We start from the raw sequence: 27,417 nt of genomic DNA, 5'->3' as shown, positions 1-27,417 counted from the left end.
TGCACCTGCTAATTACATTCAAAACAGAAAAGTTTGACTCTGAAAATTCCATTAAAACAAGCCACAAAAGGCTTGAATGACCAAGGAGTAGGTGGTCTATAAATCTGGTGCCACTAACTAAGAAAGCCCTTACCTGAATTGTTTCTAATTGGACTTCTCTCTAAGTTGGCACTCACAAAAACTCCTTAAAACATATATGGGGAAATTACCTTCTTGTTTAAGGAATTACTTGATTTTAAAGCTTCCTACATTGAGAACATCTCCACATCTTTACATTATTTCTATTCTTTATTATTTGGAGTGAAGCCTGTTTGAAATTTCCATTAATGGAACCCGTAATCTACAAGGAAGATTTGGTAAAGCTGGCATGTCTTAACCTTCACTTGACTTACTCAGTATTGCCAGTTATTTCCTCTTGGATCTGTCGGGACTGGAGGATTCCTTCTCGTTTCTGAAAAAAATAACAATAATTAGCTATAAAATAGACTACATTTAAATTGTAAGATTATGTCCTCTCTAGTTTCTTTCCTTATTTATACTTTTATTAACTATTAATTCTAAGATGGGAATCTTCCTGTAGGAACCCTGACTCATGTATATAAGGATAGCTCAACAGGAATTTTTGTAAGTTAATGGCAAGCATTCCTTATGGCTGAATATTCATGTTACTCTTATACCTATTCTAGGAGAAGGTCAGAAATTTTAAATTGGAAACAGAAGGCAGCATAAGATCCAAGATACAAGATGGGCCGAGAAGAGACTAGATGGAGACCTATATTTTAACCTCATGGAGAGTGGGAATAGACGACTATTTTTACCTGGTCATTACTGTGAATGTATTCATAACTCTTCTCCCATTTCCACATTAATAAATGCTTTTTTAATTACAAAAAAATTCTACATAAACATTCACGTTTAAATAGTTTTTTTTTCTCAAAACCTGGAATTTCTAACATGCTTTCTGTCAAAGTAAGCATTTCCAAGTAAATTTCCAAATAATAATTGGAAATTGGTTTGAAAATCGGAATAAGCATTTTGATTTAGTTTTGAAATAAGAACAACAAACTCCAACAGACAGACACATTCTATTCTGCATTTTTTTCCTGGAAGGTACAGTTCACACCCTGTGGAAATGTACAAGAAGCTTTACATATTCCTACACCAGTGCTTTCCAACTATGGCATATTCCAGATCTGGGGATTTCAGTTCACAAGAGCGTTGATTGCCAAGAATTCTGGGAGCTGCATGCCACAACACTGCCAGTTGCTAAGTCTGGAAAACTCTGCCCTACCCTTCTAAGGATGCCAGTGGTGAAAAGGGAGATTCTCCAGAAGCAAAATTCAGAAGAAAAGCCAGTTAAATATCTAAATAAGAGAATTTATAAGGCTGACTGAACTAGTCTGAATACATGTGCAGCTTCTAAAAAGAAACAGTCCAAAGCCAAGGAACTACAATAGTTTATTAAGATGGCTTTGGTGGCAAGGGAAAGACATGCTGCCTAGGGAACAATCAGGAGAGAGAGAGGGAGGGAGAGGGAGAGAGAGAGAGAGAGAAAGAGAGAGAGAGAGAAAGCTGCAGTCACTTAACTGTCAGAGAAAGAAATTTAGGAAGGACTTGCCCGAATTGGTGAGATGGTTAAAAATGGCAGTGGGAAGTTAATACTTGCAGATTTCCAAGATTCTGTTAATGTAGCCTTACAATAAAGTGGAATTAGTTCATCTTGCTGTGTTTCCTGTCTGGTTTACTTGGGAGGGCTGACAGAAATGTTCTCAACACACTGAGAAGCAATAGCAGGGAGAAACAGAGCTCATTCCCTGGCTGAACAGTCAATACTTATGTCTGTAGATATTGAATGCATTTATCTACAGTGCAGTGAATATATAAAAAATTGTGAATATATATAAAAATTGTGGCCTGGCATGACAAAATCAGGATGCTGACAGTAGGCAGGAATCTGCTATCACCAGGGTTCTCTCTGAAATTCCCAGTTTGCTTCCATGTGGCTTTGTGACATGCTTCCATGTCCTCTGCCTTTTATAGAAAGAAGGACTTCAAAGTAGGGTGATTATTCACTACGGCGTTAGGATAATAATGGAAGCTGGTTCTATTACTCCTAGTGTAATTCTACAAATGTGGCATTTTGTCCTACTCATTTGGTGATGTATTCTCATATTTTTAAAGTCTTAACTACAAGAATCAAAAGGTACCCCCCCCCTTCCACTAGAAGTAATTCTTGAATAAAACCCAGGGAACTACTTTCAAGCAGGTATTGTTGCATTTGTTTTCCAAGCCAGAAGCCACAATCTCACTTGTGTATGGTTACTTATAAGAAATATAAGCTTCTTCCGCCTGTTATTTTAAGGAGACAGAAAACAGCTGGTCTTAGAAATATTTATCACAGAAGCTAGAATATTCACAGGCTCTTTCTCCAGAAAAAAAAAAAATATCTGAAGAACTGACAAGAGCAAATTCAGTAAAAATAATAATAATTTTAAACAGTGAATTTGAAATCGTACGCAGGTCATAGGACTGGCAGGCATTCACGAACTGATAGAAAGATCTATATTATTTGCCAGGTTGAACATGTAATATCAAAAGAGGCATTTATTAAACTTGTGTTCAGTGAGCAAATACAAATATTTGAAGTAGAAAGTAGAGCTATGCAAATCCTTTGAGGGAAATGCTTTGAACCCAGGGGAGCATATACAAAGCATCTCTTTTCAAATTGCAAAGCAGACGCCTCTGTTTCCTGGCTTTTACAAGCTGCTTTCCACATGTGTTTGCACAAGTTGCCACTTCGTTTCACATTTCCCTCGGTAAAGCAAAATGCATGTGCACACGTATGCAGACAGAGTTGGGAACAGCTTCTGAAGCAGCAATGTAAGCCTGGAAATTGGCAGACCCTTTTGTGATTTGAAAATTTTGATTTGTGTGCATATTCTTTCAGAAGATTTATGTAGTCCCAGTAGAATGCCACAACATGGAGCAAGACAACCAGAAAGGTGAAAAATATTAACTTTAGGACTCTTGCATGACAACCTCAGTGTTACAATTTGCCAAAATCTGATTTAACCTTTACTATATTAATGTTACCGTTCCGCTGTTATGCTATCAGTAATGACAACAGTGCACTCAGCTCTAAAAAAGAAATGCTGTGCTTTTGACTTTTTTTCTCACTGAAGAAAGTTCAACCAGAAACATGCCTTTTTTTCCTTATACTTTCTCTGGTTTCAACAGGATACAGAAATACATTCATTCATTCATACCTGGACAACCACAACTTGAATAGACACATGATCTGGCAGCCTGATGGGGGCCCGAAAATACTGCGACAATGCAACCAAAAGATGCAGTATTGCAACCAGGCTTTTTGCATGGACAGCTGAAAGAGAGGAACTGAAATATTTACTTCCCAACCGCTATATCAGTATGCAGACTATTTTATCTTTTAACACTTTGCCCACTAGAGATTAATCCAAGGGTATTTTTGTCTGTTTCTCTTTCCTGCCATAAATCAATGGATCTTATAAAAACAACTAAATCAACATTGTTCCAGTGGGTTAGGTGTTGCATGCTCCTTGTGATTTAAGAGGTTTGGGCAGCTGAATTAAGTGCTATCTATGGATACCTCGGTAACATTCCTTTATCTGCACTATTCCAATGTTGATTTATAAAATATGAGAAGGATATTTTTTAATTCATAACATGCACTTAATTTAGTTTTAAGTATCATAATGTCTGCAGGAAGATGAATGAGTCCATTTAGCTTGTACTCTTGAGCAATAATTTACTAAACAGAATGACTCAAACATTCCTCACAAACTTGTTAAAAGGTCTTTCACAGCAGGCTTTGTATATGTACTCAACACTAACAGGGCTGCAAGGTATCAAAAGACTTATTATAGGAAATTTCTAATCTGCAGCCATCAAAAGAAATAATTCATAACTATATTCCAGCACTATTATCATTATTATTCCCTTAACGGGATATCCATGAATGCCATGTCAAAGTATTTGATGTTAAGCATGCTTCAATTTAAAATTAATCACATGTTATTGAACAACAATGTACTAATGATCTATTCAACTGTATTGTTTGTCTATCTTTGATAAAAGGTCTTTTGCAAACTATTGTGAAATAGTTCCAAACAATAGATTTTTTTTTTTTAGGCTACCTATAGGACAAACATGCTTAAGCAAAACAGCCTAATGTATATAGAAGTAATTTCAGTCTTTATGGACGATGATCCAGCACAATATTTAGGATAAAGCCTGGAGTATTGTCTCATATAAGGAAGTCCTTGACTTACAACCATAATGAACCCAAATTTCTGTTATATGTCATGATGGTTGGAAGCTGAGGCAGCCACATGTTATTTTTTGCAGCAATTGTTAAATGAACATAGTGATCATTAAGCAAATGTGGGAGTTGATAAACTAGCCCATTGTCCAGTGCTTTTTGCCGAAAACCAGAACAAAACACTGGTTTCTGGCAAAAATGTTGCAAAACGTAGTTATATAACTATGGGATGCTACAAATGGTCATAAATGTGGGTCAGCTGTCAAGTGCCCAAAATTCAATCAAATGGCTGGGGGGAGAGGCAAAGGCTGCCATTAGAACTTCAAATTTGGGTATATATCTTTTGGGGGAGGGGGGAGAATCCATCATAACTTCAAATGGTACTAAGTGAGTGGTCTAAGTTGGATATTCTCCTGTACTTGATTTGGATGAAAGAATTCTAGTGTTAATATCCTTTTAACCAGGAATACTTCTGGGAAAGTCATTTTTTTGTCAACCTAACTCAGCTAACCGGGAATTGAAAGGGATAAACAGAAGCATCTCTTGGACATGTTTATAAATTCTTTGCAAAATTTAAGGAGGAAAATGTATTAAAGGATTTGCTCCAAAATTTGTGAGAAAATTCTCTGGGCAACAGACAATACGAAAAATAACAACATTACATAGACTAGACTTTTTATTTTCCTGTGAACCAACTCCTTTGGATTTTCTTGGATATAAGTCTTTTTCGCACTTATTATTCTACAAAGCCCCATAGCAAATTAGATCAGAAACCAGAAAAAAAGACCTCTCCAGTTTTGAACAAAATATTCCTTGATGAATGCAACACTTTGCCTTCATTCATGAATGCTACATGGCATGTACAATTGGAATTTAAACTTATCAACATTTTTGTACAAAACATTTCTGGCTTTTTTCTTATTTAATAAATTTAACACAATTTTAATGCAATATGTATAATACAAATTCTACTGTAAATAAATAACTTACAGTCCACATTCCATTTGATGCTCCTTGGAGGAAGCTTAAGGGTTTCATTGATCTTTTCAAGTACTGTCTGTAGCTTCTGTTTCTGAGCTATTTCAGACTGTGTGACTTCAGCCACATTGAGTTTCTCACTCTCAAGCTTCTCTGAAGTGATAATGGAAGAAAAAACAAGTCTTTGCCTCAACTCCATGTACCAAGTTCAATGTGAAGACATTCTGTTCCACATATTCCAAAATGGATTTTCTATAGAGAAACTAATTTAAAATTTCAAAAGTAACCACTGACAATTCACCTAGCAAATCTAAGTACAGTAAAGAAAACCTTTCCTTCTATTGCAGATTTCAATACTTTTAATAAAGCACAGTTATTTCAATACATTTTACAATTATTTCTTCTAAATATCATATCTGACAGTATTGACTAATGAGGTTCCTGGATAAAACAATCTAGAATATTTTACTAATGTTAATTATAGTAACGCTTTTTCAAAACTTTATAGTATAATTTTTCTCAAAAGCGGCCTATAAATCTGAATGTCATCATTAAATATGGTAGCACTACAGAAAGACAAATTTCAGAATGTAACTGAAGTTTTCAAGTCAGAGAGGTCTAATTTAAGATGCTGAGTAAAAATAATTTAAAATATAATACATGGCATATAAAGATAATGGTTATTTGCTGTTTAGACATTGTGACCATTCATTGGATAAAATCTGTGAAAAGTAGGAACAAACTATTCTTAGGAAACAGAAGGCACCTATCTTTTCTTATTTCTTGGGTTTGTTTGTTTGTTTTTAAAACCACTCTATATAAAGGCAAAATTTCATCACACTATGCATGAAAATAAAATTAGTTCTTACCAAAGAGTTTTTGCAGTACTTGTCCATCATACATGTCTTCAGCCAGATCTTTTACAATTATTCTTTCTCCTACTAATACATCGTTAATCCAGTCTATTAATACCTTTGTTAAGAGACCAAGATTTAGCATTATTACCTATGCATCATCGCAAATGTATGTTGTTCAAAAGTATGATGTTCAAAACAATAGGAAAAAACTCAACATAATTTACCAAAGATGCAGTGTATCAAGTTAAATACAAGAATTAAAATATTGATATTGAAATATTAATATTTATGACTGGTGTATGTTATATTGTATCAAATGTGTTAAGCTACATTAAAAAAAAAAACTACCCATTTTTCAGTGTCCCAAATATTGAAGTTACTTTTATAGCAGAATCGTATTTTTCTAATCAATTATCAGTAGACATTACATCTACTTAATGATGATTGCTGGATGAGAAGTTACTGGGTAAGACTGGGTATTTAAGCATGAGGTAAAAGGTAAAGACATCCTCAAATCACGTTCGGATCCTAGTAATCAGATGAACACAATTACGAAGGGTTTTTTTGGCAATGATTCAGAAGGGACAAACAACATCAATTTTTTTACAGTTTTCCAATCAGTACTAAAGATTAATATACAGTAATTAATATACATGAAGTAAACAATGAAATAAAGAATGTTCTTCACATTCCAATATTTGCTCTCTCAGCAAATAAATCACTTACAGTAAATTCTATTTTTAGCTTTTTTTTTTGTTCATAGAAGAAAATGTTGGACTAATTATTAGTCCAACTAAAATTTAGTCTAATTTTTCAAGGAGATACACTTTCCGCTATTAAAAAGCTATATGTAAGTTTCGAATAGCAGAAAAAACTCTCTTTCACTTTACGCAAAGTGGACATGGAAGTGTCTTCAAAATTATCTCAATCTCAGTAGTGAGAACTTTTGGAATAGGGTGACTGTTCTTAAGCATATTGTTAGAAAAATATTAATTGCATAGAATTATTAGAACTATCATCTCTAATTTCAGCAGTGCTAGAAGTTTAGTTGATCTTTCTTTTTTCTTTTTAATCTTCAAAAGTCACTAATATTGGATTGGATGAAACGTAGGTGGTCCATTGATTTTATTAAATTCCTATCAGGCTCTCAACTCACAAAGAAAAACCTGCTACTCGTCACATGAATTAGAGTTTAGAAATTATGGTGAAACTCCCTTTGGCCAACAAAATTAACTAAATCTTATTTCAGCTTACAAAATGGGCACTCCATAACAGTTAATTTAAGGGAAAGATGATTTTCAGGAATTTCAACTATCTTTTGTAATCCTCCAAAAATCTGTTCTAGAAGCTTGAGGGTTCCCAGGAGCATATGGGAAGGACTGCAGAGTATAGGAAAAATTGGCCAAAATAGTTTCTCTATTTTGTTCCTTATTTTAGTGAATTAAAATGAAATGATCTTCCATTGATGGGATATTACTTTTTCAATTTCAGTTTATACTGTGGCATTTAAAAATTACCTATTGTTTCTCTTAAAAACTTCAAATATGTCTGGTTTTAAATAAATTGACATTCAAACCTGGGAAAAAAACCCTCATCTCTGAGGAAATGGAACTGCAATACGCTCTTTTCTTCCCACATGCTAAAGAATATTAATTTCACAAGTCTTTGGTGCCTATGATTAAGGTTTTAAAAATGCAGATTGTTGATTTTCGGTCACTGGGTATATTTTTAATTCTGCCATAACTATGAATTATTCCCTTTTTGTTCAGCTTATTATCTGTTGTTGTATTTCAGGTTTATTTGTTTATATCTTGGAAAGTCTAACAGAGTTAAATAGCAAGATTAAAACTATTTTAAATAAATATCTAACCCATTTAGAAAATAAAATGTCAGGGAGCAATCAGTGTTAAAGCTATAATCCGCAAACTATTTTGTGCTAAAGAATCCAGTGATTCACAAGCCATTTGACTTAAAACACAGGAAATATGTTTTACAATGAGTAAAGTCTTGAGTAAATGGTGGTAGGAGAAGGCTGGATGTGATCCAGTAACACAAAAATAAAGTTCAAGAGAATGAAACAGCTTACTTTATTTTGCCTGAATTTTATAGACTACTTTCAAAGTGAAAGAACAAGTATTACCTTCATTAGCTCCTGTAGTTTTGGGTCACTTCTTGAATTGGGATCAATCATTGTTCGAACTTCATTTTCCTCTTTGAAAAAAAAATGGAGAGAAATGAAGAAGGAAGATTCCTCATAAAAAAGGCATATTTATCACCATCTTAAATGAAAAAAAAAAGTATTTCAAATTACCTAACATAGTATCTTCAGGATCTAATTCAAAAGGAATTGGACTGAGTGGTAAATTTATGGCATTTATTCCTTCTTCCTGTAGTTCAGATACTGAAAGAAAAGGGGAAAAAATGTTAGTGAAATTTAATTTTTTTTCTTGATATTACAATGCCTTTCGGTAGTAATAACGAGTGTACTTTATGTTCTTATCCAATGTCGAGACATAATTGTAAAGTGAAGTGAGCAGGAAACAAAATGCGAAACTGAGAAATAAGAGTAAAAAGCAAAAATCATTGAGGACTTTCATGACTGCAACTTTCTGCTAACTTCCAACAAGTAATGTTAGTGGGGCTGGAAGTTGTAAATCCTGGAAAACTTGCAAGCAGACCAGAGGACTTGTGGGTAATGGCCACTGATAAAACAGTTCTATTGCAATAATCATGCAAAGAATGCATGCACCCATTAAATCATACAAAACAATGTGTTCTATACGAGTGTTTTGAAAACTGAAACCGCACCACAACACTCCCTCCTCAACCCACATCCACTCATGTGGCACCGCAGCAACCACTCCCTAGCCTGAATCCACTTTCCACAACACCCCTCTGCCTTACTCTGCAGTACCCACAAGTCCTCTGTCCTGCTTGCAAGTTACTCAGGACTTACAACTTCCAGCCCCACTGATATTGCTTGTTGGAAGCCAGCAGAAAGTTGCAGTCGTGGCAGGTCTTCAACAACCCATGATTTTTGCTTAACAACAGCAACAGGGAGTGTGGGATTGCAAGCAGGCCAGAGTTGTTAAGCAATACGGTCACGTGATATCTCATTTTATCATCATTTAGCTGCATCACTTAGCAATGGCAATTCAATTCCCAATTACCCTTGTTAAGCAAGGGCTACCTTAAATGTTGCACATCTAAGATGCCAGTTCTGATTTACTTCAGAATTACTGCAGAAAGAGTGCCAACTCTTATGTATGTGTAGATTTCTGCTAGGTAGATTTTGGGGGATGGGGCCCAGGGAAGATATGCAATGTTTTGCAGGAATACCAATTCTCTTGCTCCCTTATATCTGTGGAACTCTTCATATTTATGGAGTTGAATCTCTAATCATATTCAACAGTAAAACTATCCCCAATTTGAAGAACCTGACACAAAAATCGACAATGAAGAATACATTCCTGTCCATCACTAATCTAGAAGCAGCTTTCTTTCCCCAAATAAAAGTATATAAATAAATTCTGCCCTTTAAAGCCCCTAGAAACTGATGAGTCTATCGGAAAGCATAAATAGCAGTGCCTGCAAGGTTTAAATTAGCTTAATTTCTTTAGTATATGCAGGCATGTCCTCCATGCTGTGCTTTATTAGACTTTTTCATGTCTTTTGATGCCTATTTATATTTCCTTTCATTAGTGATTTCAAACATTCCACCTTGAAGGCTTCTTACTACTTTATTTCAGATTATAGGGAAGAAAAAAAAGAGGAGAAGCTGCTACTAACGGTTAACAACACACTGTGCTGCTCAACAGTTATCGTTTTTTAAAGCCTGGGAAAGTGGGGGGGACAGGTCTATGTTTGCTTGGGCAAGCAATTACTGATCTTTCCTAACTAGAAAAAAGAAATGAAAGAGGAAGCCACATATATTTTCCTAATTCTGTAAACATAATCCTTATTGTTTAGGCCTTGGGTACAATGGGCTTGTTATATGTTTAGCACAAATCTGTACCAATGTATAGTTTCGGTTTCCAGGTGCTCCAAAGAGGAGTTAATATACTTTAATTAGAACACAAAATGGGATTTGTCAAAAGCACACCTGACCACCTAAAACCTACACAAGAGCACTGAATCCAGAAGCATCCCGAAGATGCACATTGTGTTTTTAGGAATTGTGTAACCCCATCAACATCAGTGACATTCCATTACTCAAATAATATAATTTTCAATCCAAAGAAGCATCCAATTTTTCAGTATTAAGTCTGCTCTCCCTCATCCAAGAACTGAATATGTGTGGCGATTTATAAGTTCCATAGACTCCAAAACGAAGAATTAGTGGAAAATAAAAGCAGTGTTGTCTATAATGCACAAACTGTTGATAATGAGATTCATTATACAAATGGCTTATTTCAGTGGTTTACATTCAACATGTGTGCCCATAAACACATCCTCTGAGGATTATCAAACTGTGGAATGAAAGTGAATCACACAATATTACTTAGATAGACAAGACTCCTAATGTGCCTCATAAATCCAAGCCAGAAAGCTATCATAAGGGAACATCATGATCAATACTATCAAACACCAGTGAAAAACATACACGATTATTCTAGCCACATTTATTGATCAGACATACAAGTCTCCTTTCATCTCCAAAGCAGGACATACAGTAATCTAGGCTGGAGAGATCTAGGTAAAATGCTTCACTCCAAAATTATAAAGAGTTGAGACATTTCCTTTTTCTAGCTCATAAAGATAGTTATGAATAAATGATAGCCATTTCTAAAGGTGACTGTCAGTAAGGATTGGGCATTGGTATTTTATGCACATTACAATTATTTAATGATTTGGATGCATTTACCTGCTATGGTTCAAAGTATCTATAGAAGACAATATATCTGCTGTTTTAATATTGACCTATATTGACTAGGACAGTGTTGGCAAACCTTTTCGGCACTGAGTGGCAAAATGGGAGTGCGCGCGTGCACGCTGGAAATTGAAAGAGCAGCCGCGCAGTGCGCATGTGCACCGGCCAGCTGGTCTTCACGCACACACACATGCCAGAAAACATGCTGAAAACAGAAAGACCATCTTCCTGGCGCACGCACGCATGCCGGCCAGCTGCTCTTCCGGTTTCCGGTGCCTTCGCATGAGTGAAGACCACCTGGCCGGTGTGCCGGAACCCGGAAGAGCAACTGGCAATGGCTCGTGTGGAGTGCCACTTCCTGTGTACCATTTCCAGCATGCATGACATAGGTTCGCCATCACGGGACTAGGGCAGCTGAACATGAATATGAGTAATACTGTCTAAAAGTGGCATTGGCAATAGGTTAGTCAGACTAAGTGCATAAAGCCATCAAGTATACAGACTAACTCTGTGAACAATGAACAGAGGTAACTGTGGGAAGAAATGGAATCCACACTGCTTAGTTACGGGAGTAATATGCCTCCAGTCCCCCCTCTCTTCCTTCCTCCCTCCCTCCCTCTGTGTGTGTGTGTGTGTGTAAAATACCACCTCTTTTCCTATTCAGTTTTCAGAAACTATTATGCATGCAAAGGCAGAATTTTATTTCATATAGGTGGAACACCTTGTGGTTTTGTTTTTTAATCAAGTTTAACAATTATTGTTTATTAATACATATTTAAAAAATAAAATAGGATGAATAAATGTTGATATTTATTAAAACCACTGTACCATTCTAGTTTCAAAAATAAATATATTGTAAATGTTTTATTCAGTGATATTATTATTATTATTATTATTATTATTATTATTGACCCATAAAGGAAAATTAATTTAGACCAGTCCCCAAACCATGCAGGCTCACTGTAAAATATAGAATTAGTAGTCCAATACATCTGCAAAATATCAAATTGGGGAAGTTAATATATAGCATACCTTTCATTTTTATTGATCCCATTGCTTTTTCAGAAAATGTAAGCAATTCAATATTTAAATTTGAAAAAATCCCATGATCGACATCAAAAGGAAGTGGCAATGAAGATAAGTATAAAAATACTAAGAAAATGCTACATATTTAGTTTGCATGAATACTTGTATGCACACATTAGATTTCATTTAGTTTGTATAATTTTAAAAATATAAACACAATTGTGTGACATATGCACACAATACAAAAACTGCTTTGAGCTTAGCAACAAAATGCTAACAACTGATAATTAAATGTGTAAATGTATTATTGGGAGCAAAATAGTTATTTCACAACCTCCATAGAAATATATTTGCAATTACACAGATGGCTGTTTATGAGGTGTTCATTCAAAACAGTATCTTCAGAATGTAAACCATACATTGTTAAACAATAAATGTCCATTCATTCTTAAAGGAAGGAAGAGGAGATGTGTTTACAACTGAAAATATTTTTCAGAAAACCATCTGTACAGAGCTAAATCCCACATCCATTAATTGCTGACTCCAAGCCAATCGCTTCTAAAAGTGAATACAGTATGCAAACAACAGGCATCAATCTGATGATGATGCATTACTACTTATTCTCAGAAATGCCCATTTTCCATGGTTGCATAATTTCTCTTTTAAATAAAACATAACTAATAAGAAGTCAGAAAAACAACAGCACAGAACTGTTTGGAATATAATGCAAATTAAGGGCCTGGCACCTTGAATTTTTCTCAACTGCTCACTATTTTATTCCATCCTTGTTTTGTTCTACTTCTGATTATATGGAGCAAATTAATGTTACAAAGATATTGATTAAAGGAAAGAGTAACATAAGATGCCCACTACATAATTATTGTTCTGGCAAACACAATTAATTTTGTTGTCATTATAACGTCGATACTACTTTTATACTTGTATTTTCGCCTGAAAAGAGAAAAACAAAGTATGACTTGTGTATAGCAACCCTCCTTGTTTCCCAAGTTGTGTGGTCATATTTATTATGTTTCTATATTGCTGGATTCAAAAACAACTCCAAGTAGTTTACAACATATAACAAAATGTGGATGGTTCTTATATGATTGCACAATAAAGTACTGATCCAGAGGCTTGAAGGGGGCAGATTTTGAAGTCTCAAACCCTTAAAAAGTTCTTGCCATAAAGATGACCTAAAATAGCATGTTGCTATGACCATGAAATAAATTCTATTAATTAGAAAATCTCTCAATCATCTTTACACATTCTGGGAGTCTCCCAGTTGTGAAATCCCCATGGATTTCAACTCGCTGTTTTCTGCTAAAACAGCCAAGCTGAAATTGATCTGAAGTTGACTATATCTAGAAAAAGCTACTATGTAGAAAAAGCTGAATGAAACTTTTCACCACCCCAGAGTAAAAGGCGGACCCTGAAATTGGTATGACAATTGGGGGGGGGGGAGAAAAAGCACAAATAATTGATTGATTGATTGATTGACTGACTGACTGACTGACTGACTGACTGACTGACTGACTGACTGACTGACTGATTGGGGTAAATACACCACTTCAATCCAAGCGGTTTATAGCCTCTTGCATGACTAGATTCTCAAATGGCAAAACTGGCTGGGTTTGGGTGAATTTTGGGAAGAAGAGAGAAGAAATCCTAGATAATAAAATAGAAAAGCTGGGTTTATAATGTATGCATGTATCTTTTAAACAGAAAACCTGAATCTATAATGTGCATGCAATGTTTCAATGGTTTTAAATATTAAGGATGAAAGGAGAGCCAGATTCAAAGGACTAAATATAGATTGGATTTTTCATTAGGCACATAGACAGCACCTGACCTAAAAACCAATATCCAAGTACAACTTTTCCTGGGGTTGTGCCTCATCTGGGGAAAGCAGCAGTGTGAGCCCAAGAAAAGACACAGCTGGCTTTAAGGTGGTTCCAATAATGTTACACAGGCACGCATGTGTCTTCTGAATCACATTTTGTGTTTCAGTCTGAAACTGTGACAGTCCTACTAGGTTGTATTTCTGTGAATGGGAATGCAGGAACAAGAGCTGTACTGAAGCAAAGAAGAATTTGATCAATTTTCCTTTTACTCTGCAGCCTTTTGTACCACTTCTCATATTCTCTGGAGGACCACATATTCCACCAGGTCAGCACTGGAAGAAGATGGGATTGGCAAAAATTTTTCCCATTTCCAATAGGACAGCCCATTTGGGAAGTCTGCTCATGATTTGCATCCAACCCCACTGTGATTCTGAAATAATCTGAGTACACATATTCAGCACATATCATTTAAAGCCAGTAGTAGAACTGTTATCACTGTCAACTACTCTCTTTCTAGCTAGGAAATTCACTCTTTAAAAACTTCAGCTTTAAATACCATAAACATGCATGTACAATGATATTAGTTTATCCCCTATATTTTCCTGATTTGTGTGTGTGTGCGGGTTAAAACATGTAGGACACATGCAACTGTTCACAATAGAGGCTCTTGAACACATTCAAAGGAGTTCCTGATCTTCACATTGGGAAACCTCATCAAACACGTTCAGAAATAATAATGCACAACTGTGAGAGGTCAGCTATTTCCAGAATAAAGAGGACCTAAAATTAAAAAGTGATTAAAAAAAAAAGTTGTTATTCTAAAACATGAAGCAATTTTGACTGAGTTGGGAGGGGGCTGCATTATGAAAAACATCTATTTCCAAGTTTCTTTTGTATGGCCCTGCATTTTAGTTATTGCTGATCTGAGATTGTTGGGATTAATATTCCACATTTCTTTGGAAAGGAAAAAATCCCCACATTTTTCAGTTTATTTGAGGTAATATCATTAAACTGTTGACCTCAATAGCTGTTACTACCACAATATCACAGCAAGGTAATGCAACATATAAACAGTATTAGCTAGCAGAAAAATTAAAATGTAGCAACCAAAAAAAAATATCCAAATCCTTTGGGCAGATAATCAGTCACATCCTGAAAAAATAAGCCTGAAAAAAAAAATATCAGCAAGCACTGCAGCATCCCTTACCTTTGAGACAAAATGCTCCACATCCCATTGTATACTATCCAAGTCATCATTTTAACAGCTAAGAAATCCTCTTCTTAACCGCTCTCTCTTTTGCTGTCTTGCATAGCTGTATTATGCATCCGAATCCATTTCTTGACAGAACACTCAATGCATATTGCACCTCTAAACTCAATGCATTATAGAGTTGACTGACTGCCTATATAATTTAATATGATACCACAAGAGACTCGTACACCATCTGCAGAGCAAACAAAGTTTGCCAGTCTCATTTTGGCAAAATTTCATTCTGGAAAGCTGAACGTTTGACATACTGTGCAACATCGTTTATCCAACTAGCTTACAGAATTCTTCAGTCATTAAATTTTATTAGGATGAATATTATTATAGCAGCAGTGAAGGCTGGGAGTGCATATACTGAGAAACAAGGGAGCAGCACAAGGTAAACTGCCCCCTCCTTTTCTCTTCAGTTCTCTTTTCACTGCTTGATCAATAGCTACCCTCATAATACAACTATCAGAATCGCCCATATCTTCTCTCCTGGATTGCCTGCTTTTTTTCTCTTGCACCTCCTTTGTTTTTCTCCTCTCTATTTCCTATTTATGCCCTCACACAGAAGAAGAGGTTTAAAAGTACCTCTCTCTATTTAATAGTTTCAAACCAATCTGCAGGTCTTCACACTGACATTCGGGTAAATATAAGTCAACTACATGCTATACATGACTGATTCATGTGCTTTGGTTTAGTGTGATGTTTCAAGCACCAATGATTTAGATTATGTGTGGATTATGGCTTGCTCAAAAAAATTGATTTATATCTTAACCTGCATAGTCAATGAGTACTTTGATTGTAACTTTTGGGCTCTATCTTTAGATCCTGCTCCTGCTCTTCTCAGTTCTCACTCAAAGACAAATAATGGACAAACCTGCAAAGTGGAAGGGAAAACTGATAACACAATTTCCTGCTTTGTCTTCTCTTTTCAGAAACAGGCAACCTCTCTCTGAAAAGCATGTTTATGAAAAATCTGAAAAAAGCTTCAAGCATCTCTGAGATTTCCCCCTCTTTTCTGTATTTATCACACATCACTCTCAACAATGGAGAAATCATGTGATAGAGTCAGCTGAGTCCTCCCTCAGTCCTCCCGGAGTTAAATGGTTGAGTATGTTTGGGAGGGTTGGGGGATGAAGGTTGTGGAAGGAGCAGAAAGGATCTTCTGGACATTTCAGTGGCAATTAGCAGGAAGGATAATTGGTGCCTCCAGAGCAGTCGGGGAGGACTGGTCCTGTGGGAGACCATTCAAAATTAGAATAAAAAATGGTCCAAGAGCTGGAGAGGAAGCTAGAGCTGGAGCTGACTGACTAGATCCAGAAATCAGCTCTTGGTGGTAACCATAGCAATGATACCAATGACCATAGCATATGCTAGATTGGAGCCACCCATTAGCTGCTGAGTGCTGGGCTGCCAGGTGCTAGTGTGGTGGTAGAGAACTTGTCTGGTGGTAGAAGCAATACTTATTATTGACTGGTCTCTGGGGTGATGGAGGCTATCCAGTATATCCAGCCTCAGTGAGCTGGAGTACTGGTAGAAAGCAGGGATTGGAGCAAGACCAGGCTAATGCGTGAGAAAACTCTTCTTCTATGTTCTGCCTTTTCCAATGTCTTACTATATTTCATTTTCAGTTCGTATTTTAAGGGATTAAATATATAACAATATTACAAGTTCTAAACTTCAGTTAAAATTGCAGAGCTCCATAAGGAGGGCTTTTTTAAAAAAAAGTCTGAATTTACCACCTCCTGAACTACATCATAGCAAATCAATTATATAATCAGTTCCAAAACTGAAACATCCAGACCATCTCACCTAAAATTTCAGAGGAGTAGAATTACATTTATGATGTTTGAAAAACATTTCAATTTCCTCTATCACATTTATTTAGGGTACAAGATGTTCCTGTGATATCCCTGTCTCAGAAAAAAACAGAAGTTCTCAGTCTTACTTGAAGTCTGTTCTTTCCATTTCTTATATGTTTTTTTCCTCCCATCCAATTAACATCTTAATTAAAAACTGAAACTTTATCAAGAAGGAATGAAAACTTTGTGAGATGGTTTTGGTCATCAGAAGTTCAAAGGTAACATAACACTAATAGGTTAATTTGTGAAAATTGACGAATACAATATCTGCCGTATAGCACTTTTAGTAACATAACAAATAAATATAGAAATAGGACTGGAATGGTTGGTTAAAAGGTTTTGTTCCTTGAAGAGGAAATTGAATTAAACCATATAATGCCAATTACTGTCATTACCAATTATATTATGCCTTCCTAGAAATAATGCAGATGCAAAATTCTAAAGTTACCTAGATGTTTGATGTTAATAGGATAAAATTATCTAGGCCATGAGAAAATCCAGATAGTAGTGGAAAGAAAATACATTTCCCCCTCAAATTATGTATTTTCCAATTGAATAACTACATACTTCAGAGCACTAATTGTACAAGAAGCAATGTGCCTCCAATGTATATATAGCAATATGCCCATTTAGTATTTTTATTATTTTGCAAATAAAGATTATTTTAAAGAAATCTTGCAATTTTTCTCTTTTTGAAATTTATCACAAATCAAATCAAATCCACAGTATTGTGATACTTTTAGCCATAAAATGGTGAAAATAAAAATTATTTTAGGGAGGACATAAAAAATATTTCCTTCCTTCCTTCCTTCCCTTCCCCTCCCCTGAATGAATTCTGAAGATAGTTCTAATACAGAAATGCTTATGCATAGTGTTTTATAATTTCTTCGCTAGTTTGACTAGGGTCAAATGATGCATCAATATAGGTGATACCTTTGTTCGAAGAACAAATTTCCAATATGGTTTTGAAGACATACATTAGCTACAGTGGTAGGGCCTGCCTTCTCTTATCATTTTAAACATAGTGTTGTATAGTAAACATAATAAGAGAAATACCAGTAGTACTCTACAAGCAACTGAATAAATCTATGAAACCTTTTCACCTGGAAAAGGGAAAAGTAATAACTAAAAGAACTGCATTTACTGAAAAATTCTCACAAGCAAGGATTTAATTTGTCTTTATAAATATTTCCTGTAAGTACAACACTTTGGTAAATTTTATTCTTTTTCTACTCTTACAAATCATTTCATTTTTTAAAAGTTTAGAATATAAAAATATGTACCTTGAAAATAAGCTTAAGATCTACATTTTGGAAATACAATTAGTCAATTGATACACTTGTATATAGTTTATACTATTTCAGTGCAAGTAAATGTTATTTCTAGTTATCATGGCTAATAAATAACTAACTTCTTATGTGTAATACACTGCATTTTGTCTCTAAAATCAGATTTTTTTGGCTTGTTTCATATGTACTCTGCCCCTTGTGGCAAACATTAATGCCCATGAGGACTATGTATGTATAAAATCTGAAGTTAATTTTGTAGGATAGTTCTTGTTAGCAACAAACATAAAAAAATCAAGGTGGGGGCCACAATTTCACAATTGAAATCCTGCTCTTATTTTTGGGTGTTACACCTGCAACCCAAGTTAAAAGGCTGGGGCTTTGAAAATGGCCATTGTAAACCCTCTCCCACTGGCTCTTGCCAGCAAATTTTGGTCAAAAATTTAGATCATTGCACAGTCTTTCCTACAAACCCCAGAATAACATTTTAATTAGATTCCTCATCACTTTTATTGCCACATCAAGCCCTGTTTTAGTCATATAATTTACAAGCAATCTTATTTTAAATTCTGTATGCTGTATGAGTGATTATAAAAAACAAACTAGAATATAAACGAGGTAGAGATAATGGGCAGAGATGAGTACTGGAATATATTTAAAATGCTGTTAACAGGCATGTCATCTTTCCCTTAATTTGTCATGGAAGAAGTATAATACATGATTTGTGGGTTTTTCAGCAAGTAACAAAGAGACAGCTTTTTATTAAAGCTATGAAATTAAAAAATATGATTTGTTTAGTAATCTTACCCAGGAAATACACTTGAGTAGGGTAGGGGACGCCGTTGTTAGACTAGCCTAACAAATGTTAGAAAAAAATGACAGATACTTCAGACCTCATCTGTTTCTATCTCTTTCTATGACCGCTCACCCAAAATAGAATACAAAATCCTAATTTTTTTCCTCAGTATGTCCATATAGGACAGCAATTTGGAAAGCTGGTGGCTCCTCTACTCTAGGTCTCCTTTCTCCTTGTTTGTCACATGCTTATTACATATTACATATATGCACATACATATTATATACAGACAAAGATATGGCCACTGCTGGTAAACAGGTTGGAAATAATTCCAGAAACCATATTCCATCTGTTTTTCCAATCTTGTTCTAAGACTGCATTTGGATCTTTCTAAGTTATTGACAACTCTAAAACCTTCTATTTTTTTCCCTAAGGATTACTTGTTTCTCTTTTGCATACCTTCCTTGTTATGGGTATACTTTGCTTATTTTTTTATTCTTCCCAAATCAAGTGAAATCCCAATAATTCTGGGAGATTGCTAAAAGGTCTGTTTGTCCTGCTACCACCACTAAACCCTTTTTTTGGTTTAAAAATTCTTTTCGTTTGTCTTTTGTTTCCTTTTGTTTCTGAGGCAATGTGACCAGGTGGAACACGCAAAAGATATAGAAACAGTAGAGTTTTTGTGTTGACATTTAAATGAACAAACAAATTACCGGTTAATTAAATGTTTTGTCACTTTTACCCCACATTCTTTCCTTTATTCAGACAGAATTTGTCATGGGCCAGTATATAACGTTTTACAGGATCACAACCTATTTATTGATCTCTGCTCCTAAACAGTTTTGTGATTTATATAGAAATATTTGTATATCATTGTTGTCAGTGTCTTCTAAATCTAAAATGATGAATAGGAGGGGAGGGAAAAGCCATAAAATTAGAAAGGAAAAATTGCACCTTGCCTCTAACAACAGTCTTATAAAAATGTATCAATATTCTAAGTGGTATTAATAATTCAGCATGTTCAGTGAATGTTGAATTGGAGAAAAGCTTTCCCTTCATGTTTTGCATCTAACGTTTTCTCTGTGCACACATAAATATGTGGCTGCCATCTCAGCAATGAAAAAGAGTCAAAATTTTAGTTAGACTATGTGCATTAGCTCAAACCTTTAATCTTGGCAGCAATCTGAGGCTGGCTAGAACACACGTGCGAGTTATTCTTGATATAGGAAGATGCTCTCATCATAATTTCTATTATGTAAGTAGACTTTCTCTAGGAGGTTTTTTTTTTTTTTTGATAATTTCATTGTTGGTATCTGTTTGCTCATGGTAGCAAGGCACAAGGGAATATAAACATCACATTCATCCAATTTCATGTTGTAGCCATATGAAATAGCTCCAAGAATGAGATGTTTCTCAGATATCTAAGCTGTTTTGGAACTGCTTAATATAAAACAAAGAATAGTACAATACATGCAGTATATAAGAATAGATAGATTTGGAACTTTATCCTTATTTACTATATATAATTATGTTAGTTTCAGCTTGCGGCTTACTCCTAACTTGTTGGTCGGGCAATATATCTGTTTCTTTAAGAAACAACTGAGCCACGTAATCAGGGTTTGCTGAACCCTGTAATTAGGCTACAGTGCATAAATAAGCAGCACAGAGAAGCGTTCCTTCTTCCTGCTTCTTCCAGATTGATACCTGATTGTATCCTGTTGCTTACTGCGTCTGTTATATGGTACTGTATACCAAGAGTTACTAAAGTCTGTTTGCTTTGGTAAGGGAAGATACTTACTGGACTGATATTACTGTTTATGACCTTGGACTGTTTTACTTACATCGAGACTGCTTGTTATCTATAAAGTATTATTCTCACACGAGCTGGACGTTTATCTCCTTCCCTGTGTGTTTCTGCTCTGCTCGTTGCACAAGCAACAAATACTTTTTACACACACCCTAACAATTATGTAATTAGATTATGCAATTCTTTGTTTTATACCCGCCTCTATCATCCATCCATCCATCATCCATCCATCCATCCATCATCCATCCATCCATCCATCCATCCATCCATCCACACACACACACACTTTCGATGGAATGCATTCTAACTTTTTTTTGAAAATGGATATATTGATAAATAGGTGTATATACACATATATACAGGTAGTTCTCAATTTACAACCACAATTGAGCCCCAAATGTATGTTGCTAAGTGAGACATTTGTTGGGTGAATTTTGCCACATTTTATGACCTTTCTTGCCAAAGTTGTTAAGTGAATCACTGAAGTTGTTATGTTAGTGACATAGTTGTTAAGTGAATCTGACTTTATCATTGATTTTACTTGCTCAGGAGGATGCAAAAGGTGATCACACGAATCACATAAATGTAAGTCAATTGCCAAGAGCCTGAATTTTGATCATGTGACCATAGGGATGCTGCAATGGTTGTAACTGAAAAATGGTCATAAATTACTTTTTTCAGTGCCACTGTAACTTTGAACTATCACTAAATGAACTGTTGTAAATGGAGGACTATCTGTACAGAGTTCACAATTCCACATACTCTAAATAACTCAAGGTGGATTATAATCCATAAAGTAGGTAATAAAATAAAGTGAAATGAAAATCACAATATTTAATTAAATGTAAATAACTATAATAAATAGAGACATCGGCTTTTACAAAGAATAATAGGGTCCGCTAACTTTTAAGTTTTGATTGCAAAAATAATACCCGAGCTTTCTCCTAGTACTGAAATGAAAGAAAGACTGATGATAGCCAACTTCGTGAGAGAAACATTCCAAAATCAGGATATTCCTCTCCTAAGTAATCCACTGCAGATTTCTCCCCTGCCTCAGTTTTCAGACCATAATATTTTGTTAGGTACATACTGGAAGAAGCATTTTCCCTCAAGCATCAAGGTTTTTTGTATGGGCATCTCTGAGCAGGCAACCTTCTTCAACAGAAGATACATATATAATCGAAACCGCCTATCTTCTACTATTCTTGGACAGTTGACCAAATTCTCAGATGCAATTTCCACCTCCTTTTGAGGTTAAATAGGTAGAAAAGATCTTGCTAAATGCTTTTCTTCTTGGAAATTTCCTGGGAGTAGTGTGGCAGTGAGAAGGCCCATTTCAGGATAGAATAAAATCTTCTAAAAACTTCTGTCTATAATGTAGTAAGTAGGCAGAGGGATACTGTGTGTATATATGTTATTTATCCTGGATAATTCAAAGTGTTACTCTGATATCTCTCAATTAAAAAGGAAAAAAAGGAGTTGGTGGTAGTGCATACCAGTGAAAGCAATCACTGTTGTGTTACTTGGGCTGGCCAGATGGTGTGTGAAGCCCTTACAAGTTTAAATGTCATTACTAAAACCAGATACTACATGGTTTTCAGTTCCTAACCTTAATTGCCTATGGCATAGAAACAGGTTATCAGGTGCAGGAAATAAAGAGACAGTATAGAATTCAAAAGCAGTATGAGTTTACTCCATGCAACCTTATACACAAGAGTCTGATTTACTAATGATCAAGGAAAATTGATGCCACATAAGAGTAAATGAACTTCATGGAGGGGGGCTGGACTTTGGTCTCTTACAGGGGCATAGAAACTCCAAACTGATGATGCATGTGACCCCAACCTCAGGCTCAGAAGGGTCATCTGTTACACAGATGGCCTTCCAGAGATTGCTATACAACACTTTAGTAACAATGGAAAAGAATATATGTAGCCCAAGGTTGAACTATGGAATTCTTGGCAATCTCTGAGCTTGGTTATTTGCTTGCACTGATGATGTTTTTATTACCTAGTCTGGTAATAAAACATCTGCAAGCAAATAACCAAGCTCAGAGAGAACCAAGGACTCCGTTTTAGTAACATCAACCAGCATGCTGGAAGTTGTAGTTTAATACTAATAGGTGGTCCACCAGCTCCAGCTCCAGCTCCTTGAATTTGGGAAGAACAGATCGTTTCCAGACCAAGCAACTTTTGTTATAATAGAGGGGAAAATATTTATTTCCAGAGTGTTTTCACAGAACATGTAAAATATATAAAATGCAAAGTGCCTACCATTTTTAAAAATATCCTCACAACTCCCAGCTTCTTAAGTCATCACCCAATGAACATAACTAGTATGTTAAAATAACACTGACAGATGACCTAAAAAATGTTTGCAAAAACCTGTCCCTCTCTAGAGGGTACAGAAAACCCAACAGGAACCTGCAAATGACACAAAGAAATAGCTGAATGGTAATGGATGCAAACCAAGGCAGCCTGCATCTGAGAAGATTAAGGGTTTTAAACAGAAGGCAGGAAAAAGTCAAAAGAACAAGTTAAAATAGCTAATAGGAAGTAAAACAATGGTGAGGTAGTATTTCCCTCTTTATGATGGGTAAAAAAGAATGAGTGCTCTGGGAATCACTGAATCAGAGTTGGCCTAGTTCAATCTAGTATGCAATGAAATAGGCCAATGTGTTGAAAGTGAAATTATTTGGGAGTTGGTCTAATTAACAGATGGTTTGACTACTGTAAAAAAAGGATGTTGCAGCAGTAAAATTATATTAAAAAGAGCATGTCGGTGCATAGATTTCCAACTATATTTGTTGCCTTGATTCTAGTGTCTTTAGCTCCTGGTTGATCTTCTAGGGATTAATCATTTTTAATATTATTATGCTTGCATTGTTTTACTCACAAAAAATCATTGTGTGCTACGTTAAATACAGCATATTAAAATGATTATGATTAGGAAAAAAGAATAGTAAGATACGCAGTATTACATATTAAAAAAAAAAAGATGCTCGAAGCACCATGGGAACACGAAAGTAACACGTGTCTGTGTGAAACTCTTTAAATGCACATTTTCTTGGGATTATGGGCCAGTTGTAGCAACCATGCAACCCCAGGAAAAGGTGTGATTACATTAGGGAGTTAGAGGCAGGGGCCACATTTTCATACACCCCCATTCTGAAGCATCTTTTTGCCCTTCTGAAGCACTTCCAAGCTGTGCTGTTTTCACTTATGCAATAGTCTTTTTATTAGCTCAGCTTTAAAAAAAAAACCAAGGCAAGAAATAAAAGTGTTTACAATAAAAACAAGTTAAATGGGAAATATTTTGGCTTCTCTCAGACATTGCTATTGAGTTTTGATCCTAAGAACATTTCTTCTGGAACAATTTTCATTTAATCCTCTTATGATTCACATATATCCCATGTGCCTTGATTTATAATATGCAGATTGGCTTACTTTTTTGAGATATCTGCCTTGTTCATAGATGAAGGTTTGGTTTCTGAATGGTGCTTCATGCCTGGATAAATACAAACAATCTGTTTAGCCCTGCGGTGAGAGATTCTCTCATTTAGTCTCCATTTGCTTATGCTCCCTTGGGATTTTCACCCTCAGTGGCTCTCGCCTCTGAAAGAAGTTGATAATTTTGGCCGGAGCAACTCCCAAAGGGTTAGGGAAGTTTGAACAGCTGGGCATTCGGAGGAGCACCTGCATGCAAATGCAGTCCAAAAGGGAACCCTCCAGCCAGAAGTAAATGACCTGACATTAACCATCAGTAAGTGGAAGGAAATGAAAGATATAAAGGAAAATGATAAGAAACAAAAGGACTTTACAGAACAGAGTGCACAGCTTTTCATTTGTATTTCTCATTTACGCATTTACAAATCGCAGAATCGAGGCTTGATCCCATCTAAGGGAGAGGGGAAAAAACCCCAGTTTTATTCAGATAGGTTTTTGCATTTATAGTGCTAATCCAGAGATCTATGACTAAAAATAAGCAACAGTCTGCCTAATTGGTTTGGCAAAAGCTTAGCTTCTGATTGAAATCAAAGCTATATTAATAGCAGGTGTATGCTTTCTGTTAGACAGCACAAAAAGAAAAAAAAAATCCTGAACCTTTTCTTTTTAATTAGGAACTGTGCTTGAAGTCAATACACTTGGCTTCTCAGCCTGCCTACTTTAAAAGGGGCAAGGGAGAAGGATAATTTATGTAAGGTTTATATGAATCATGTTCTATACACACACACGATGATGCATAAAGGAATGAAGTGGGAAAGCCTGAGAGTGAAACAAATCACATCTGATTTATTTCAGACCTAACACTTAAGTTCAAGGCTCTAAAGCACAGACTTAAATAGGCAATGTTAGAGAATTCTCTTGCAGCATCGCCAACATTTCAGTATTCGCTCTTTATCTGTGGGATCAAGTCTGTTAGGAAGGTTTGGTAAGTGTTACTCAGCTATCATTCCTGGTTATGTACATCTGTGGTCAATTTTCCACGCTTTTTCCCATAAAAGGTAAATTAGGCGCTGTACTTGCAACATGGTAATCTAAACAATATGAACAATGTTACAGTTAAAGACCATCTGGCTCATCTAGTATTGCTCCGAATGTTTAACTCCTTGGAGTAAAATATGAACATTCAATAAGAGATGTTTTACTTGTTCCAATAGTTTCCAGGTAGCCAGAGTGCATGGTTTACCAGGACCTTTTGTCCTTACTTCTCTTCTCTCTTCCTGTATCGCCCTATCAGCTGCTAGAAAACATTTATTCAATTCTTTTGGGAAATAGTATCTTGGCTCCTTTTATAGGGAATGTACTGTATATTACTGCAGCTTTATAATTAAAAGGAGTGAACATTTTTTAGGTAATCGTATGGGTGAAAAGAAGACCCAAGTGAATATTTATTCTCTCTCTCTCTCTCTCTCTCTCTCTCTCTCTCTCTCTCTCTCTCTCTCTCTCTCTCTCTTTCTCTTTCTCTCTCTCTCTCACACACACACACACACACACACACACACACACACACACACACACACAAACACACGGGTTCACCAATTTTCCTCTATGGGATATCATTTCAAACTACGATCAAACTGTGGCTTGTTGTCACATCTCAATCTGCCTCAAACAATTAAAATACCGTAATATAGATCACTGAGTCTTTGTTTCAGAAACGCATAAGCCCCATCTGAACAGAGGCACGTTACAGACCTTCTTTCTAATTTTGCAAGAAAAGAGTTAAATGTTATCTCCACAAATCATGCAGCTGTACAAACTCTGGCTGCCTGAACAAAAGAGCAGAATTTGGCTCCAAAGACTCCTTTTCTCGACAACTTTGTTAAAGAAAATGAGAAAGCGTACTTCGACCGTTTCATAACTTCTCTTTTTCCTATTTTTTTTCCCCAAAATGAATTTTGTTTCAATGGGGGAAGAAGCAAGGGTTAAATCTAATCTTATACATTTTGTCTGAACATTAACTGGAATACAAAGGGAATTTTCACATTCATTGGGCTTGTTTAGCTTTAAGTCCCTATGGCTACTTTAAAAACACAAACGCGGCCATATCTGGTTTCCACATAAACATTCAGCTTAAACCATCTCTTTTTCCACCTACTGATTTTTTCAGTGTTAATGTTAGCTCTCTCCTTCCTTTTTACTAAATGATACTTATATTAATCCCCCCACACCCAGATGTTAACTGAAATTTATACAATTGTGTGTGTGTGTGTGGCCTCCAAAATGGATAAACAATTTGCATTTGAATATATGTTTTACAATTATAAATAAGAATTGTAGTTTCATCAAAGCTTCACTTATTATTATTCAATTTCAAATTTGAACTGATTTAACATTTTAAAAGTCATAATTAGGAATTTCTTTATTGAATGGAAAATGTGAGGATTTACAGGTAGCCCTCAACCTAAACCAGCAGTCACCAACTGGTGGTCCGTGGACCACTGGTGGTCCACAAGAAAATTTTGGTGGTCCGCAGAAAAATCTTTGCATTTTTGCATTTTTTATATTGCACTAAATCAGGGATCCTCAAACTATGGCCCTTGGGCCGGATACGGCCTACCAAAGCAATTAATCCCACTTGCTGATGGGATGGGGTCCTTCAGGTATTTACCTTGGCTGCCTGTTTAGTAGCTCCTGCCCCTCCCTCCCTCCTTGGGAGTCCAGGTGCTTCAATGAGCGGTGCACGAAACTTCAGCCAGGCTCTTCAAGAGACAGAGTTTGCAAGGGGGGGTGGCATCTAGCGCCCGGCTGGCTACAAGACAAACATTCATTCTTGGTCATATTTGAGATTCCTAGCTGCAATGGACAACAACACTAGGGTTGACCCCGGGTGCTTCTCTTTGCTAACAGGCAGCCACACTAAGTGCCTGAAGGACCCCATCGCGTCACTAATTCATATTAGTGGTCCACGGGATTGAAAGTTATGAATTTAGTAGTCCCTGAGGTCTGAAAGGTTGGTGACCCCTGACCTAAACAACCACTTGTTCAGTGACCGTTCAAAGTCACAACAACACTGAAAAAGTGACTTAGGGCCATTTT

General features: G+C 35.8%; 1 protein-coding gene across 1 annotated transcript in view; it reads right to left on the bottom strand.

Moving 5' to 3' along the window:
• The window catches only part of PARVA (parvin alpha), a 66,469-nt gene that overhangs the window by 11,880 nt on the left and 27,172 nt on the right, over positions 1-27,417 (bottom strand). The window contains exons 2-7 of the mRNA XM_070957485.1: positions 8,447-8,536; positions 8,276-8,346; positions 6,148-6,250; positions 5,291-5,431; positions 3,267-3,382; positions 393-451 (exon numbers count right to left, since the gene is read on the bottom strand). Coding sequence (XP_070813586.1) covers positions 393-451; positions 3,267-3,382; positions 5,291-5,431; positions 6,148-6,250; positions 8,276-8,346; positions 8,447-8,536 — 580 coding nt within the window. The remainder of the gene's footprint in view (positions 1-392; positions 452-3,266; positions 3,383-5,290; positions 5,432-6,147; positions 6,251-8,275; positions 8,347-8,446; positions 8,537-27,417) is intronic.

Source organism: Pituophis catenifer, unplaced genomic scaffold, assembly GCF_029215685.1.
Source record: "Pituophis catenifer annectens isolate HBS135680 unplaced genomic scaffold, rPitCat1.0.hap2 SCAF_1, whole genome shotgun sequence".
In the NCBI taxonomy this organism is placed as follows: Eukaryota; Metazoa; Chordata; class Lepidosauria; order Squamata; family Colubridae; genus Pituophis; species Pituophis catenifer.
The sequence above is the reverse complement of the archived record's forward strand: the minus strand, read 5'-3'. Positions and strand labels throughout refer to the sequence as shown.